This window comes from Capricornis sumatraensis, chromosome 2 (assembly GCF_032405125.1).
Source record: "Capricornis sumatraensis isolate serow.1 chromosome 2, serow.2, whole genome shotgun sequence".
Classification (NCBI taxonomy): Eukaryota; Metazoa; Chordata; class Mammalia; order Artiodactyla; family Bovidae; genus Capricornis; species Capricornis sumatraensis.
This window is the reverse complement of record NC_091070.1, coordinates 26316838-26334309: the sequence shown is the minus strand read 5'-3', so window position 1 is coordinate 26334309 and position 17472 is coordinate 26316838. Positions and strand designations below refer to the sequence as shown.

At 42.2% G+C, this 17472-nt stretch overlaps 2 protein-coding genes across 3 annotated transcripts in view; both read left to right on the top strand.

The window, feature by feature from the left end:
- The window catches only part of MTHFD1 (methylenetetrahydrofolate dehydrogenase, cyclohydrolase and formyltetrahydrofolate synthetase 1), a 61084-nt gene extending 53503 nt beyond the window's left edge, over positions 1-7581 (top strand). Inside the window, exons 25-28 of one of the 2 annotated variants that reach the window (XM_068965513.1) lie at positions 1718-1825; positions 2351-2503; positions 5899-5992; positions 7376-7504. In XM_068965513.1, the coding sequence (XP_068821614.1) occupies positions 1718-1825; positions 2351-2503; positions 5899-5988 (351 nt within the window). In that variant the 3' untranslated portion in view covers positions 5989-5992; positions 7376-7504. Of the gene's footprint in view, positions 1-1717; positions 1826-2350; positions 2504-5898; positions 5993-7375 lie in introns of both variants that reach the window. The other variant, XM_068965511.1, reaches the window with a different exon arrangement.
- Positions 7582-15382: 7801 nt separating this feature from the next.
- On the top strand, positions 15383-16669 carry AKAP5 (A-kinase anchoring protein 5). The gene has a single exon (XM_068992106.1). It carries the CDS (start codon positions 15383-15385, stop codon positions 16667-16669), a length of 1287 nt encoding a protein of 428 aa, XP_068848207.1.
- The last annotated feature ends 803 nt before the right edge of the window (positions 16670-17472 follow it).

The window sequence follows — 17472 nt, the reverse complement described above, 5'->3', positions numbered from 1 at the left end:
CTTTGCTGTCACTTCTCTGTCCGTGTACTTCAGAAGGCAATTGGACGTTAAGCAGTCTGCCCACAGCAACAACTGCCAGCTTCGTTAGGAGCATGACATGGACGTTGCAGCTGGTTCTGCTTGTGTTATCCAAGCCGCTTTTTGGCCTGATTTTTAGAAGATAATGATAGACTTTCAAAAATAGCCATAAAAAGGTAGAAGAAAGCAAACCCTATTACTCATGAATTTTAACAGTCTCTTGTTTTCGTTGCCCCTCGCAGATCTGATCTGCTTATATCTTAATTACAATTAATTAATATTCTGTTGACATGGACATTTTCCTGTTGAGCTTTAGTTTTATAGACTGGTTTGAAAACCTGTTCAACCAACTGTCTTTGGGGGAAATGCCATACAGAGAAATTTGCACACAAATACAGAGCATTTATAGACACCCTCTCTTAAGCCCGCATCCACCGTGCCTGAGTGAGGAACACCAGTCCTTGGAGGTGAGAAGGAGGCCTGGAAGAAGTAGGATAATGAGGACTTCATAACCCGTTTCTACTTGGAACTTGTATCTGACAGACGGGAAGCTGTTGCATTTTGTCTTATTCAGCGTCTGTTGTAAATCACTCCTCAACGAAAGTACTTTTGCTTCAGAAGTTCTGAATGTACCTTGGCATTTATAAAGCTCCAGTTATAAGAGGCATATGAAAGTAATCTCTATTGGATCTTTATAAAGCCACAATTGAATAGCTTCACTTTATTCATGTCCATTATACAAAGCCCCCTCGTAAATGATCACAGTTTAGTTCAAAAGGAAATGCTTGTTTTCATAGGTAATTATTCTTTTCAGAAAGCAAAACTCACCCAATGTTAGCCTTAGTTGCTAGGGGACCTGGAGTCACATACTGCCCAATTTAAGTGATTTGCTCACGCAGGTTACCTGTGAGAGTAGCTGTCTTTCCCATTTCCTTTGGGCAGTTTCTCCTTGTGCTGTTTGCTCTTGAATTTTAGTGCCTTGAGCTGGGCTGCAAGAGTATTTCAGAGGCCAGACGCCACTTCTGAAGGTTTTTGCCCTGGAGGAAGCAGCCCTGGGCTTCCTCATTAGACCCGGAGGTCACTGGTTGGACCACTGGCCTCTGTCCGCTACACAAGTGCCATGAAAAACATATCCTTTCCCACCATCCTTGTTGTATGTTGATCGTATAAGTCATTAGATTGTTGTTTAAATATGTGGATGATTTTGTTTTTATAACTATTTCCAAAGTAACAGCAGTTGACAGTCATTTGTGTTAAAGGTAGCATCTATACACACTGGGGGTTCTGTGAATGGGTATCAGTTGTCTTATTTCATAAACAGTATCCCAAGTCTGCTTTGATGGGAGACTGATTGTCAGTATTAGAGCATTATTTTTATTTATGAAGAAAGAGTTACTCTTGAGCAGTATTGTTTATGATGTACCTAGTAAAATCTTACACATGTGCACGCACACGCACACACACATACACACACACACACAGCAACTTGACACCTGGGGGACAGTTTCCACTTATAAAATCTGGGACCTTGTAGTAAAAAAACATTTCTAATCCAGTAAACCTCGAACTATTTGCCCATCCTTGTATATGTATAAACACCTGTGGCCGTTTTGGGGACTCTGACCTGGAATACCACTGTAAGTAAAGGTTCATGTCCTCACGGGTGTCTAGTCATGCCCTCCCCTCTCTCTCTTATTAGCTCCCAGTCGAGGACAAAATCAGGATTATTGCACAGAAGATCTATGGAGCTGACGACATCGAATTGCTCCCTGAAGCCCAGCACAAAGCAGAAGTCTACACAAAGCAGGTGGGTGTGTTCTTTCAGCTCTTTTTATACATCAACTCTTGGAGGCAGAATGCCTGCATTCTCCCAGCCCCGCCAGGCACTGCTGTCCTTCTCTGGGCGGCAGCCGTCTTCCCTCTTAAATACTGAGCATGGATTAGGTGGTCCAGTCCCAAGTTCTTTATCTTCCCTGAGGTGGTATGTGAGTGTGGAAAAGTCATGAGGAAACATGAAATGTCTTACTAAAGCACTGAGAGCCTGCCTTGAGTCGAATCTTCACGTCTGCTCCATACTATCATTTTAATCGGTTATATAAATGAAAGTGAAATATTCATTTGTGGGATATAGTTGTGAGGGCTGCACTCCTTTGCCCAACAAGGATTTTTTTTTTTAATTTATAATGACTAAACTGGAGGAGAGTGGTGACGTAGACATGGACATAAAGGGAGTTGGGTGTTTCAGGTAAATTGCAGAAGCGCAGCGCCCAGATGTTCTTCGTTGCATTGCCAGCCTTTCACTTCTCCCACTTCTGTTCCCATCTTTCCCCAGGGCTTTGGGAATCTGCCCATCTGCATGGCCAAGACACACTTGTCCTTGTCTCACAACCCAGAGCTAAAAGGCGTGCCCACTGGCTTCGTCCTGCCCATTCGCGACATCCGTGCCAGCGTCGGGGCCGGCTTTCTGTACCCTCTGGTGGGAACGGTGAGTGAGTGCTGCAAGCAGAGAGGACCGCTTGTTCATCAGTGCTTCTTAAATCGATTACTGCAAACATTACAAATGCCTAATTAGCAGAGGAGAAAGCTGGAGTCGGACCCATTACGATAAATTGTCTTGCTGTGGACCATCTTGGTCTCAGTTCAAGGATGATGCCATGACTGCTTGTACTGAATAATAATTGTTTCCCGGTGGCAGTGTGACCTTGTCTGAATCCCGAATGGGCCTAATCCATAGGCTATGTACAGTACTGTTGTATATAATCACAGCTGACTTTTATTGGGCACCTTTTACAGACTAACTTAGTCCTCCCAATAGCCTGTTTGAGGCTCTGCACCTCCTGGGTCTTATCAACAGGCCTGGAGCTTATGCCTGAAATTCAGGTAATTAACCATCCTTGAGTAAAGAATTTGCCCCTTAAAGTGTAAATGAAGCCTATAGATAAGAAAGATAAGGTGGCTTATTTTTGCCTTTTTTTCTTTTTTTAATTAATTTTTTAATTGAAGGATAATTGCTTTACAGAATTTTGTTTTCTGTCAACCTCAGCATGAATCAGCCATAGGTATACAAATATCCCCTCCCTTTTGAACCTTCCTCCCATCTCCCTCCCCATCCCACCCCTCTTGGTTGATACAGAGCCCCTGTTTGGGTTTCCTGAGCCATATAGCAGATTCCCATTGGCTATCTGTTTTACATATGGTAATGTAAGTTTCCATGTTACTCTTTCCTTACATCTCACCCTCACCTCCCCTCTCCCGATGTCCCTAAGTCTGTTCTCTATGTCCGTTTCTCCACTGCTGCCCTGTAAATAAATTATTCAGTACCATTTTTCTAGATTCCGTATATGTGTGTTAGAATACGGTATTTATCTTTCTCTTTCTGACTTACTTCACTCTGTATAATAGGTTCTAGGTTCATCCACCGCATTAGAACTAACTCAAATGGGTTCCTTTTTATGGCTGATTATTTACGCTTTGAGATGAATTAATTTTCAGATCCTTCCTGTCTTACAGGTTTCATACATGTTTTAGGAGGAAAATTGCTAATTGGGAAGTAGAGGAAAGGTTACAGGCATGATTTGGACTGACTTTGTTAGTTAGTTTGGACTCTGGCCCGAAGTCTGCATTGATCCTGTGCCCAGGTTTCCCCCACAGATCTGCCCAGTAGCCTATTTGGTTGGCCAGAAAATTCGTTTGAGATGTACAGAAAAACCCAAATGAACTTTCTGGCCCACCAGTATATCTGCAGCTTTTTCTTACCTGCAATAACAGGATTGAAATAGTGAACTAAGCCAGTACGCAAGTAAAAGAAATCAATACATCTCCTTTTGGAGCTTCTTTCAGTATAGTCAGAAGGCGGTAGGAGGCAGTATTACAGTCAGAAGTACAGAACGTTAAAGCCAAATCCACTTTCAGCTCTGCTGGTTTGGGCCTCAGGAAAGTTCAGGAGTCTCAGTGGTAAAGAATCTGCCTGCCAAGCAGGAGACACTGGTTGGATCCCTGGATTGGGAAGATCCCCTGGAAAAGGAAATGGCAACCCACTCCAGTATTCTTGCCTGGGAAATTCCATGGGCATAGGAGCCTGTCAGGCTAGTCCAAGGGGTCACAAAGAGTCGGACACAACTGAGCGACTAAACAACAAGAGGTGTGAGCCCTGCTCCTCGCAGCGCTCTGGGCAGCATCACCATGCCACAGTGGTGGCCAGACGGGCCTGCAAGCCAGTGTCCCTCAGCCCCTCCAGAGGCAGGAGGCCTCACTATCACCTCAGTGATCATGACATTCATCAGTGCTCAGGGTTTGTCGAAATCCCCTTTTAATAAGAACTCTAAACCATTTATCCCGCACCTTGGATATTGTAGAATGTACATTGATTCTGGAGAAATTGTCAGCAGCTGAAGAAGCAGAGCAGTATTGTCACTTTTGATGTGTGCACGCAGAAGGGTGTCTGTAGAGACAAAAGCAAAACTGAAAGTGTCAGGCCTGCAGTTCAGAGAGGAACACAGCCTGCCCAGCTCCACGACAGTCTCATCTAGAACAAACTCACATTAGAAGCCCACTTGGACCAACACATTTCCACACAAAATCTAGAAGGCTCGATGATTACTGTTCTTCCTGCTTTCTAATTGCTGTTGGGGCCTGAATGAGGCTCAGAGGATTTGAGCATTTTATGTACTAATTCACAGGGTGGTGGCTTCTTTTTGGAGGGTTTTTGTTGTTTTTTTTAACCTAAGTTCCTATATGTATATATATAATCTTATTTTAAAATGTTTTTTGATTATCAATATGACCAGTATCTAAGGGTAAAAAGTCCTACTTGGAAAAGAATAAAAGTACTGAAAATCCGGCTAATTACTATTTGGCGGAACATCTTCAGAATTTTCTGCCAGCTTGCACATGTGTGTCTACATCAGTGGGCACCTGGCCTTCATCTTTATAATGTCATCTTCAGGCTCCCTTTTTCTTCCTCATCCCCACACTTAGCACGTGCTTCTCTTACAGAATTTGAGACTAAAGACCAACATGAGCTCCATATAGTATGTTCTCAGGAGTGTTGACTGACACTCAGATGTCAGAATCAAGTTTTCTAAAGTATATGTATTTTGTGTTATGGAAGGTGACTCATCCTTTTCTATGACACTTTTATAGTAAAGTTGTAGAAGTTCCATTTAGTCTCGCCTCCTGTCTGGATCTGATTTGAAACTTGTATGTATGTATTCTTTATAAAGGATGTTGTTACAGGTTAAAATATACTAAGTTTTCACTGACAAGACTTTAGAAATTTATATCTAAGTAGGTATTTGTCAAAGCCAACTCTTTAGAAGAAACAAGTATAAATAATATCCACAAGCATTGCAAGTTCAGTTTTAGAAAGCCCGATTGGACCAGTAGTAACAGTGATTGTAAAACCATCTAGATTGTGTCCAGCAACATCTTGGCCCAAGTTAAAGGATACTGATTGCTAATCTTTTGTTACTGAAGCAAAAATAATACCAGTATCATCTCAAGACTCATTGAAACAAATTAAATAGCAGACAAGCCTGCACCTCCTTTTGGTCTTCCAGTGTGAGAACCAAGGGGGTGAATAACTGGGTTAGCCTCCCGGCACCTGCCATTGTGGGACGAAGGTGCAAACACCCTCAGCCTCCTGTTGCAGCTGTCTGTGTGGGAGCCCAGAGGGAATACTGGCGAGGGGTTTGCTGGAGGACTCGAGGGTTTTCTCTTGAGATCATAACAGAATCAGTGACTTGGTTTTTAATTTATAACACGAAGAGTGCTACTTTATGGACAACTGTAAAATAATATTGTGTCTTGGGCTTTCTAACTGAAAGGAACATGAAGGAAAAGACCTAGTTTAGCTTGTTTTTAATGCTATTTCACATCTAGATGAGCACCATGCCTGGACTCCCTACTCGGCCCTGTTTCTATGATATTGATTTGGACCCTGAAACTGAGCAGGTGAATGGGCTGTTCTAAACAGGTAAGTTATTACTGGCAAAAGTTTTGCTTTTTCCTTATGAGACATATTTATGAATTATCAGGTTCCATCTAAAGCTATGAAAATGAAGATTTCATAATTTAAGATCCCTTTCCAGACATCAGTGAGAGAAGAGGTGGTAGTAGCGAGCATTGGCAGAACCCAGTAAGTGAAATATTTATACTTCCGTACATTTTTGGAAGAAGAACAGGGTTCATCACAAATTGGCAGCATCAAGAGGAGAGGCACCATCTGATGAATTGTGGAGGGACCCCAGTGAAGGTTAGACCTCTGTGGACCCCCAGGAGACTCTGGGCTTGGAGCTGATGGCACCTTGGAGGGCAGGAGCAGCTGAAGGTCTGTATACTCTGAATGGACGGCAGGCAGGAGTGAGTAAATGTCCTAGAAAGTAGATGAAAGAAGGAAGCAGGAGCAGTCCAGGAATTCTTGGGGTCTTAAATGAAGGGCCCCAAAATACTCCTCACAATGAATGAGCCAGCCCTGGACATACCAGGTGAAATCTCAAAGACAGTAAAGATGAAAATCCTAAAAACCCTTCTCCAGAGAAGAAAAAATGGCTGGCCTGTGAAAGAAGTGAGAATTAGACTGAACCCCTGTCTTCCCAGTAGTAAGAGGCTTTTAGACAGTGGAGGAAAGCCCTCCACACTCACGAGGAAAGGTGACTTTCCACCTGTATTTACACTCCACTAAAACTGTCCAGGTGTTTTCAGACATGCGCAAGCTTGCTGCTCCCACGTCTCTTCCTCGGAAGGGATTTGGCAGTTTACTCCAGCAAAATGAGGACCATACCAGGGCAAAGGAAGACCTGGTTTTCAGAAGATCAAATCTTAATCTGGACTGTAATGAAGGGGAGTCCCGAGAAGTGCAAGTGACCTAGAGTTCAAGTCCCACATGGAATAGGAGGAGGGAGGAAAGACTGGAGAGAGCTAAGACAAGGGTGTCAAAAGGGTAATTATGCCAAAGAAAGGCTCTCACATTGTCTAAGAAAGTCAGGGTCCAGGTGGAAGCCAACCATGGCTATCATCCAGGCAGCTGTACGGATGGTTGTCACAGAAGCAGAGACACCTGGGCTTGGTGCTGGGGAAGCGCTGTTCTTCAGGAGGCATGTGTGACCTTGGAAATGTCATCGTGGCACCTGCTTGGTCTGGACTTACACATCCTTGGTCTGGACTTAGACAGTATTCGCACAGCCATGGTGTAAATCCTATACATTGTTTTCAAGTCTGTGCACAGAAGTGTTGATGGTGAGAAAGGAGGTAACTGTTAACTTCAGCAGCGGTAGATGATGGTGTGGCGTGGACAGGAAGAGGAGATATTTCAGTGCTTAGAGAAAACTGTGCGTTTCTTGTCTCTTTGTCTTTCTAGATTGTCCGCCTTCAAGAAGCTGTTTTGAAAGTTTGGCTGGTGTTTATTCAGGCCTCCTGTCAGGAAGTGTGGGGAAATGAAGAGAAGTCAGTCTGCCCCAAAGGTCTTCTGAAATGAGTAGCGGGAGTTTCCCCAGAAGCCTTTCTTCAGTTTTAATTTGCATCATTGTGTATAAATTAACCTGAATCATGTACACGTCTAATTACCTTACAGAATCCATAGAATAAAAGTAAATAATTTTTCAGTCTCCGCGTTCAAATAGAAATCGTAGCATTAAGTCTGTGTTGCCTTAGCTCTGCTTTCCCGTGTGATCTGGGAGACCTCTGCCACAACAGAAGAAGCAAGTCCTAGTGTGTACCTTAGGATACGTTGTGTTTAAAGGGGGAATGATGCGTGCGTACTTGTGTGTTTCTGGGAGGACACGTAATAAGGAGACCTTCTTAGAGGGCTCAGGGAGAAATGGAATTTGGAGAACATGCCTTTTTGTCATGTACATATATATATATGTATATATATATATAGTTTTTTTTTAATGCGTTCTTGGCCTCATTGCCTTGGTCAATAAGTCAGTCTAGTTTTTTAGGAGCTACTTTTTTTTTTTCTTTGCCACACTGCATGCGTGTGAAACTTCCCCAACCAGTGGTTGAACCCATGCCCTCTGCTTTGGAAGCTTGACCAGGGAAGTCCAAAATATTGCTTTTTTTTTTTTTTTTTTAATTCTGAGAAAGTATTACTTATATAGGTTTTTATCCTGAACTTCCTTAGAATTCCCATTGCTGTCACAGCTTCAGCACCATTCTTTTATATATATTTTTTATTTATTTATTTATTTATTTATTTATTTATTTGGCTGTGCCAGGTCTTAGATGCAGCATGTGGGATCTAGTTTCCCAACCAGGGATCAAACCTGGGCCCCCTGCATTGGGAGCTCAGAGTTCTAGGCACTGGACCACCAGGGAAGTCCCCAGCACCGTTCATTTTTAAAAGTCCTCAGGAAGGATGGTTATCCAGTATTAACCGTAGGATGGCTCTGTTGACTCAAAGAATGATTATTTAGCTTCTGCCCTGTGCCTGAGCTCCCTAGCCCTCCCTACAGGATGTTTTTTCCCCTCAAATGTTTTCCCTTCTCTTTTTGTTCATCGTCCATCTCGGTTCTTCTGCCATTTTTCCTTCTCTTTCCCCTCTCTCGTCCTGCATTGGGCCCTTCCAGAAGATGTCACATCCACGCTGGTGCCAGTGCTGCTCAGTTAGCATTGCAGAGCAGCGTTTTTCCTGGTGTCCTTGGTTTTATTATTTTTAATCCCCTAGGTTGTTCATATCAGTGTTGTAATACTGTCAGTTTCACAGTCTAAAGAAATGACAGCAGTGGGCATATGGCAGAGGGGATCAAAGCAAGAGCCCCAGCTCCATCATGCTTTGTACGCTTCCTGGGACATCACACACACACTGATGTTGTCAGTTCCTGTTCGAAAGCATCATTGGGGCCGTTTGCACAGAGTTCACTATTTCCAGTGGTTTTTGTTTTTGTTTTTTTTTGTCCTATAAAACCTCATCTGGAATGGGATCTGCTGGGAATTCAGTTGGTAAACAGGAGAGTAAAGCAGTGTATTGTCTAAGTGCCCTGAAGATCATCTTTAAAAATTTAGGCTTTCTCATATCACCAAAAGCCATGTGGGTTTTGTTTGTCATATATGTGTTCTGGCTGTGCTACGCAGCTTGTGCGGTCTTAGTTCCCAGACCAGGGATCAAACTCGTGGCCCCTGCAGTGGAAGACACAGAGTCCTAACCACTGGACTTCCAGGGAAGTCCCAGCCATGTGGGCTTAATCTTTAATATTTCTAGAAATACTGAACCCAACTGGTGGGAAGACAAAGATTATAAGCAAAGCCCTAATACATAAATGGGCTTCCCTGGTGGCTCAGCCGCAATGTGGGAGAATTGGGTTCAATCCCTGGGTTGGGAAGATCCCCTGGAGAATTCCATTGACTATAGTCCATGGGGTCACAAAGAGTATGACATGACTGAGTGACTTACTTTGAATACAATAAATAAATAGTTTTTTACCCAGTATTCCAAGCTCAAGAGAAGCCATAAAGAACAAAAAATAACTGCAGGCTCTCTGAAGACCTGAACTCAAGACTTACTGCCAAGCATTAGTGGCTTTGGAATAGTCGGTGTGGCCAGAGAAGGACTAGTGAGCCTAGGCATCCTTCAAGATCACCGACCTCCCTGTCCCTGCTCTGACCCTGAGTGGTTAATGGCTTCCCTCCCTATATTCGTAATGTTACTGATAAACAGATTGCATCTCCTCAGATCTGCACCTCAGAGGCTTGCTGTGCAATGAAGATGTATATACATTCTCAATTAAAGGAAGAAAATGTTTATGTGCTGTCAAGTAAAGCAGATTGCAGCCGAATTAGTGTCAAGTTTACGTTGGCTGGGGGAACCCTGGTGGTGCCTGGAAACAGATCAGACCAGCAGAGAGCTGCAGCCATATTCATTTAATGGTGTACTGGGGAAGGGAAGTGGAGGGCTTATTCCCAGGAAGTCTCATAACATGTAAGAATTATGACCAAGGAGTTATAAACCATTTTTGGTAACTGCAGACCCAGGCTGTGGGTGGATAGGGACTAGAATGGGAGAAATGGTATCTGTAGAGATCAGATAAATAAGCAAGCGATTTTATTGGCACACTGTATCTGGTGATATTAACAAGATAAGCTGTAGGTAGGGTAATTTCTCATCAGATTGAAGATATATTTAGAGCCTGTTTCTCATTATATAATAAAAAGCTACTAATGGAATAGCAGACAATGATATGGGTAATAGCTTACTAACTGTCACTTAAATGAGTTCAAGGATGACAGGTTTCTTTCATGTATGAGGTACTGGATATATTTTTTGAAACTTGTTTTGCATTGGGTTCTAGTTACATCCTAAAGAAAAACCACACTACAGTATTTTATTTATGATTCTATACTATGTGTGTCTTGGAGGTTGGAGATGAGTTATATGTAATATACCTTAAATCTGCCCTTCAAATACAAAGTCAATTCCCCTCTTACCCCAAACCACTTTTCAGTAATTTTTTTTTAAGAAAAGCAGATGGAATAAGATCTATGTCATTAAGATGACCTTTATTGTTTTAATCTGTTGCTTATTTCATTTCCAATTACTTCCTAATAAGACAGCTATCCTACCCTGTCTTCATATAGATAAGCTCATCTTATTTTTGCTTGAAATTGCTGCAGACTCCCAAATCTGCTAGATTTGAGAAAATTTGTATCTCAATAATAGCATCTTAGTTAGTTATGAATGGCATAGATTTTTTTGATTTGTTTAAAGTTCAAAAGTGACAGCAGGGTCAGTAACCCATCTGAGACATCTTCACATATATTTGCTGAATAAACAAAGATAAATTGAATTCTTAATTATAACTACTATAAATTGGATGCTTATGGATTTTCCTATTTTACAGCTTTTGTCTCTAAGATCTTGACAGATAAGATTCATCTTTACCTTTGTGTGCTAATAGTTCTTTGCTTAATAAGTCTCAGATAAAGCTATAGAATCTTAACAAAGGTAAAATATATACCTGGAAAAACATTCCCAAATGGGTAACTGAGGTTTACCTATAAAGTATCATGATCCTATAAAAGAAAAGAGATAAGTACAACTACTTTTCAGAAATTCTTCCCTCCATCTTAATGAGTTCTTCATCTGGGTGGTGTGCATGGGAGGGGCCAGAGGAGGAGAGAGGAGCCAAGCATACTGGAGGACCTCAGCTCTGGAGCTCCCAGGAGTGCCTTTGTAGGTCGTATTAAACCCAAAGCAAGTCACTCACTGCAACACCTTTCATTGGTGTTAATGTATAGCACACAATGGATTACGTGTACAAATAAATGCTTACGATGCTTTTCACTAAAGTTTAAGAATCTATTAATAAAGACTCGAAATGTGTGAAAATACACAATACTTAAGCTGAATCTACCCTCCAGTCAGGCAGGAGAGTAGATAATGCCAGTACCCTTCCTCTGATCAGGACTGGAGTTGTGAGGAACACGGCTCCAGTTCTCCACCCCCCACTTAACTGAGAGGGAAGGCAATGGCACCCCACTCCAGTATTCTTGCCTGGAAAATCCCATGGGTGGAGGAGCCTGGTGGGCTGCAGTCCATGGGGTCGCTAAGAGTCGGACACGACTGAGCGACTTCACTTTCACTTTTCACTTTCATGCATTGAAGAAGGCACTGGCAACCCACTCCAGTGTTCTTGCCTGGAGAATCCCAGGGACGGGGGAGCCTGGTGGGGTCGCACAGAGTCGGACACGACTGAAGCGACTTAGCAGCAGCAGCAGCAGGAACATATTGAAGGGAAACGTGGGTAATTTGTCAGTCACTTAATCTTGGAAATCTATACAAGGTATAAATGATGGGTGGAGCTGGGTTCCTGGGTTCTGAACTCGACGGCACACAGATTGCATCATTTCTACCCGCCTTCTAGACATTTAGGGAGAGAAGAGCCTACTATGTCTTAAGGTTCTGAAACCCTTTGGCCGTGAACCTTGATATCCAAAACTTTCCCAGGAGTGGGTTTGGGTGTAATGAGGTTTTTGTTTTGTTTTTCTCTTTCTCTATCAATTCATATAATGTCATTTTCTCTCCAAACAAGGTTCACTGCAAAGTTTTGAATCCTACTTTTAAAATGTGCTGTATGCTGTGACTTAAATATTCAGTGGGGGGATTTATAATGGGATGCCTGTCATTTAAAATTGGATTTAACTACTTTGCTCTGAGAAAAAAAGAGGAGGCTTTCGACCCTGGTCCCTTCCCCATCTGCCGGCTCACTCTCGTATGAGGTCGGCGCGGCGGGGATTGCCGCCAGGCTGGAAGAGCGACGGTCGGCTCCTCGGCGGCCGGGCGAACTGCTAGATGGAATCTAGATCTGGATCTGCTACCCTCTCCACCCGCCGCCCCCAGCCCGGCCCCGCCCCGCGCCCGCCCCCTCCGCGCGCATTGGTGCTGCCGCCTGTCGGTCCCCGCGCTCTGGGGAGGGGGCGCCGCGGGGCTGCGGTCCCTCCGCAGAGGGCTGCTCGCTCCCGGTGCGACCGTGGCTTCCCGCATGCCCCGGCGTCCAGCCCTGCCTCTGCCAGGGACCCCTCGGTAAGTGAGGAGGGCGAGGAGGTTGCGGGGGAGAGGGTGCGGGTAGGTGTCCGGTCCGCTGATAGCCTGTGTGGCAGAGTAGGCGGGAGGTCCCCGCTTGACCACCCAAGGTGGCCAGGGTGAGAATCAGGAAGGTCGTTTGCCCGCAGACATCTTCAGCCAGAGTGACCCTCATCGGCTCTGTCTGCCCACCTCTTCGTGTTACATCTCCTAGGAGCAGGTGTTGCTGATAGCTTTTTTTCATTCCTTGCCCTTTTGGGGGGAAATACGCTGTGGAGTTCCTGGCCATTATCGTTGTGCAGAGAACTTGAAGCTGGGTTACCTGTTCCACGCCCCAGCATTTTCCGTTTTGAGTACTTTCTCCTTCGCTCTGGCTCCTGCCAAACGCACAATCTAGCCGAAGGAGAGACGCCTTCCTCCCGGAGGAAGCTTGGCGGTCCGCACCGGGAGATGGGAGAGACTCACTACTTTCCCCAGAGAGCGGCTGCTTTTTGCCTCTGTGCTTCTCTGCTCACGGGAATATGGGGAGCGGTATTTTCTGTGGCAGTAAACTTGCGGTTCTATCAGGAAATTATAACAGGGACTTTGAGATTGCCGAGGCGATAAAACCGTCTGCGCAGGTTAAGGACAAATCATTTGCAGCTTAGTGTTATGCAAAGTTTTAGTGTTGCTGCCCTGCACCTTCCCCGTTTCAGTTAGGTTTTATGTGGATATTTGTTGTATTTCTTCATCTGATATACATTCAAGTGAGCTTCTCAAGCAGTTGTCTTTGGGCAATCTAGGATAATTTCAAATGATACATTTCTAAACATGGTCTAATTTCAATATTTCTATTGGCTCTACATCCTCTGGTTAATAAAAACTCCCAGGCGCTGAGAATTCACAAGAAGGGAGGAGATTTAAAGAGCTATAATCAGCTGTGGTTCTTGTGTTATGGAAGCATATGAGGAGGGACATTGTAAAAATGTTCATATTTTAGTTTCGTCATTGTTCTAGGATGACTTTGTCTTTCTGTCAGAGGAATGGAGTATGTAAGACCCAACCTAAGGGGATATTTACTTAGATGATGAACTGATTTTGAGAGTTCCAGTTCCTTCTGTGGCTCATGGAATCAAGGGCTACCCAAATAAACCTTCAACATTGAAGGATTTACATTAAAAAACAAACAAAAACCAGTACAAAGAAAGAGTCCTTTTGCTTATTTTAGGACATCCATCTAAAATTCATAGGATTTTTGTTAGGTAACCACCTCACATCTCTGTTCATTGGTACCCTCATACCACTCTGTGGATTGATTTTAAAATATACCTTTATATTTATGTCACTAATTAGTTTGCCAATTGCCTATCTTATCAACTTACTTTTGGCTTTCAAATTAGTTCCAGAGCCAAGATAATAAAATACAAAGAATTTCAAAAGCTTGATTTTAAAATAGCAAGAACTCATTCTGAGTCTTGGTTCAGTTATCAGTCGATGGGTTACATTATGGTTACATGACCATTAAGCAGTTTTTAAATTTTTTGACTAGTGAGTCTAGTGCAGATTAGCATCTCCAAACAGTTCATTTTTCTGATGAAACTCTTAAAGCCCAGTTTCAGAGGACAAGCTTTGAAAACAGGCAATCTTGGGTTGAATCTGAGCTCTGTTATCAACTAGCCGTATAATCTAGAGCAAGTTACTTAACCTATCTAGGCCTCAATTTCTTCATCTGTAGATGGTGATAGCACCACCTCCTCTGTAATGTGGGAGGATTAGAGATGTATATAAAAGTGCTTAGCACTTCCTAATACATAGGAGTTGCTCAATAAATGTCAACTGTTATTATTCACTCTGACCTTCAACTATGTGCTCATTATAGAAAATGTTTGAACAGCAGATACTTAGAAAAAAATGTTAAAATTATACAAACAAATTTACAAGTAGAGAATGACAGTATGTTAAATTTCCCACGAGCATGTATGAAAAGTAGCACCTCCTTCATGGAACATACATTTTTAGAACAGAAACCTTATGGTATACTGGAAAGAGCATTAGAGAGTCAAAGTCTTCAGTTCTAACTCTGGCTCTGACTTCATCTAACTGTGAGACCTTCAGCAGGCCAGCTGCCCATGCCGGAGTTCAGTTTTTTCACCTGGTTCAACTTGAATAATCTCAAATAATCTCTAAGATCTTTGCAACTTCAGAACTCTTTATTGCATGTAATAAAAAATTACATTATCTTATCACCCTACTCTTCATTGTTTTTGTTGTTTTTTGTGGTGATGGTGATTTTTGTTTGTTAACTTGCAATTCAGAGAATTACATAATTCAAAGAAACAGCACAACTCCAGAATTGATAAAATAATAACAGATCTGCAGAGTAACTCAAAATGAAGTTTTAACAAAGAAAAGAGAGTAAAATAAATTCACACTGAAGTCTTCTGGATAGGGCAAAAATAAACCCCAATTTTTATTCTCCAGTCATTTCAGTAAATTAGTTTATGGGAAATATGCCAGGTAGAATCATATGCATTCAACTGAAATAGTCTCTATAGAAAACAATAGACTGATGGTGAAATAAAATATCCCTCTTTTCTCTTATCAGGTTGCTCCTTAAATAAAACAAAAATCTATCCAGTAAAAGGGCTTTCATGAAGAAATTAGCAAAATTACAAGTAATAGAGAATGCAGGCATTTGTATAACTGGAGAAACCACCTAAAATGACTATATGGAGTAAGACGAAAGGAGTGATTACATCTGGAAGAAATTTTACTCAGTGTGATATTTTTGCCCACTTTTTTGTCATAATAGACTGCTAACGAAGAGACGATATAGTTTTCTAGAGGAAGAAAGAGTGTAATGTGAAAATGGAGATCACAGTTTCTGAAATACAAGTAGAAAGCAAGGATGAGACGAGATCAGCAGAAGTTAGACGTCAGGATGAGAGGCAGGAGGAAAATGCATCGATGCTCTGCTTCAAGAGAAGAAAAAAAGCAGCCAAAGCAATGAAGCCCGAAGCCAGCTCTAAAGCTGCTGATGCAACAAGGAAGTGTCCTCCAGAAGCAGGAGCTTCTGATCAGCCACAGCGCCCTGGCGGGGCCTGGGCCTCAATCAAACGCCTTGTAACACGCAGGAAAAGGTCAGAGTCTTCAAAGCAGCAAAAGCCCTTTGACGCTAAACTGCAATCGGAAATCAATGCTGAGGATGCTAATCCTTCTAAGAAAAAGGCAAAATCCAGACTCAAGATTCCCTGCATAAAATTCTCAAAAGGAGAGAAAAGAAGTAATCACTCCAAAATCATAGAAGATTCAGACCGCAGTGTCCAAGTCCAAGAGGCTGAAAATCTGGTTACAAAAACTCTGACCCAATCAGATGACCAGACAACAAAGAGCAAGTCGCCCCAGGATATAAGGGAAGCTGTCTCACAGAAAGGGGATGATGAGGTCTGTGAATCAAATGTGAACAACAGCATAACTTCTCCTGGAGAGAAAGTGATTTCAGTAGAACTTGAGTTAGATATGGGTCATTCTGCTATTCAAACAGGAACTCTAATCCTTGAAAAAGATACTGAAATGCTTGAGGAAAAACAAAGCACTCAACCTCAGCAAGTGAGCCCACTGGAAGCTTCGGACACAGAACAGGAGCTCCCAGTGGGTTCTGAGATTCCTCCCTCGCCTGCAGTCCCAGATCAACAAATTCTGGAAGAAGCCAGAAATGGTGTCCTAGAAAGTGGACCAGATTGGAAGGAGCATGGAAGTAGAGAGATTGTTGTTGAGGAGAGTAAGCCAAAAGATACTGAATTGAGCCAGGAATTGGATTTTCAAGAAAATGAGATCACTGCAGAAAAACCCAAACCAGAAGAAAGCAAAAGAATGGAGCCAATTGCTATTATTATCACAGACACTGAAATCAGTGAATTTGATGTTAAGAAATCTAAAAATGTCCCTAAGCCATTCTTAATTTCAATTGAAAATGAGCAAGTAGGGGTTTTTGCTAATGACAGTGGTTTTGAGGGTAGAACTTCGGAACAATATGAAACACTCTTAATAGAAACAGCTTCTTCTCTTGTCAAGAATGCTATCCAGTTGTCTATAGAACAGCTTGTTAATGAAATGGCCTCTGATGATAATACAATAAATAATCGTCTACAGTGACAATTTCTAGATCATGGGAGGGAAAAACAAAAGCTTAATGGTTAATTATTTTACATATTCGTGGCATTTCTTTTTTCAGCAACAAATGAGAGATTTAGCATCTGGAATTTAACCCAACACAATTCCAACCTAGAAGTCAAGTGCTGAAGAATTAATCAAGTTATAAAACCCTCCCTACCACTGAAATGCAGCCACTTCTGGATTGGAGGAAGTCAGTACAAATTACAATGAAAAGTGACATCAGGGGAGTTGCTAAAATGGTTTCTGGAGATTAGAGTGCTTGGGAGAAGATACATTTAATGAGTACTTGCAGTATGCCGTAAGCTCTTTCATGTCCTCTGATGTCACAAAGCCTGGTTTTCTTTGATAGTTCAACACTGTGTATAGGTTAATATTGCATTCTGTTTTCAACAACTTTTTTTTACAGTGTACTTTTATGTTATTTGAAATGATAAATATGGTGAACTATTTTTGTGAATGTATGATTTATAGAAGTAAGACTACTGCCTAGGACTTACACTCCTAGGCAGTAGCCTTACCTCAAAACAATACTGCAAACCAAAATATATATATATATAGTTTGATTAAACATGAGTGGTTTTCTAGTCTTGCTCAAGTTCCTTACAAAAGCCATTCACAAATTACTTCAAACAGGCAAGTAATTACCTTGTGGAAACAGGGAGTGCATTTTCCCTCTCCATCTTTCTTCTACCCCAGATAGACTTGTGTAAATCCACTTGTGCAAGATCACCTGCTGAAAGCCTAAAAAAAGCAACAACAAAAACAAAAAGTGGAATATTATT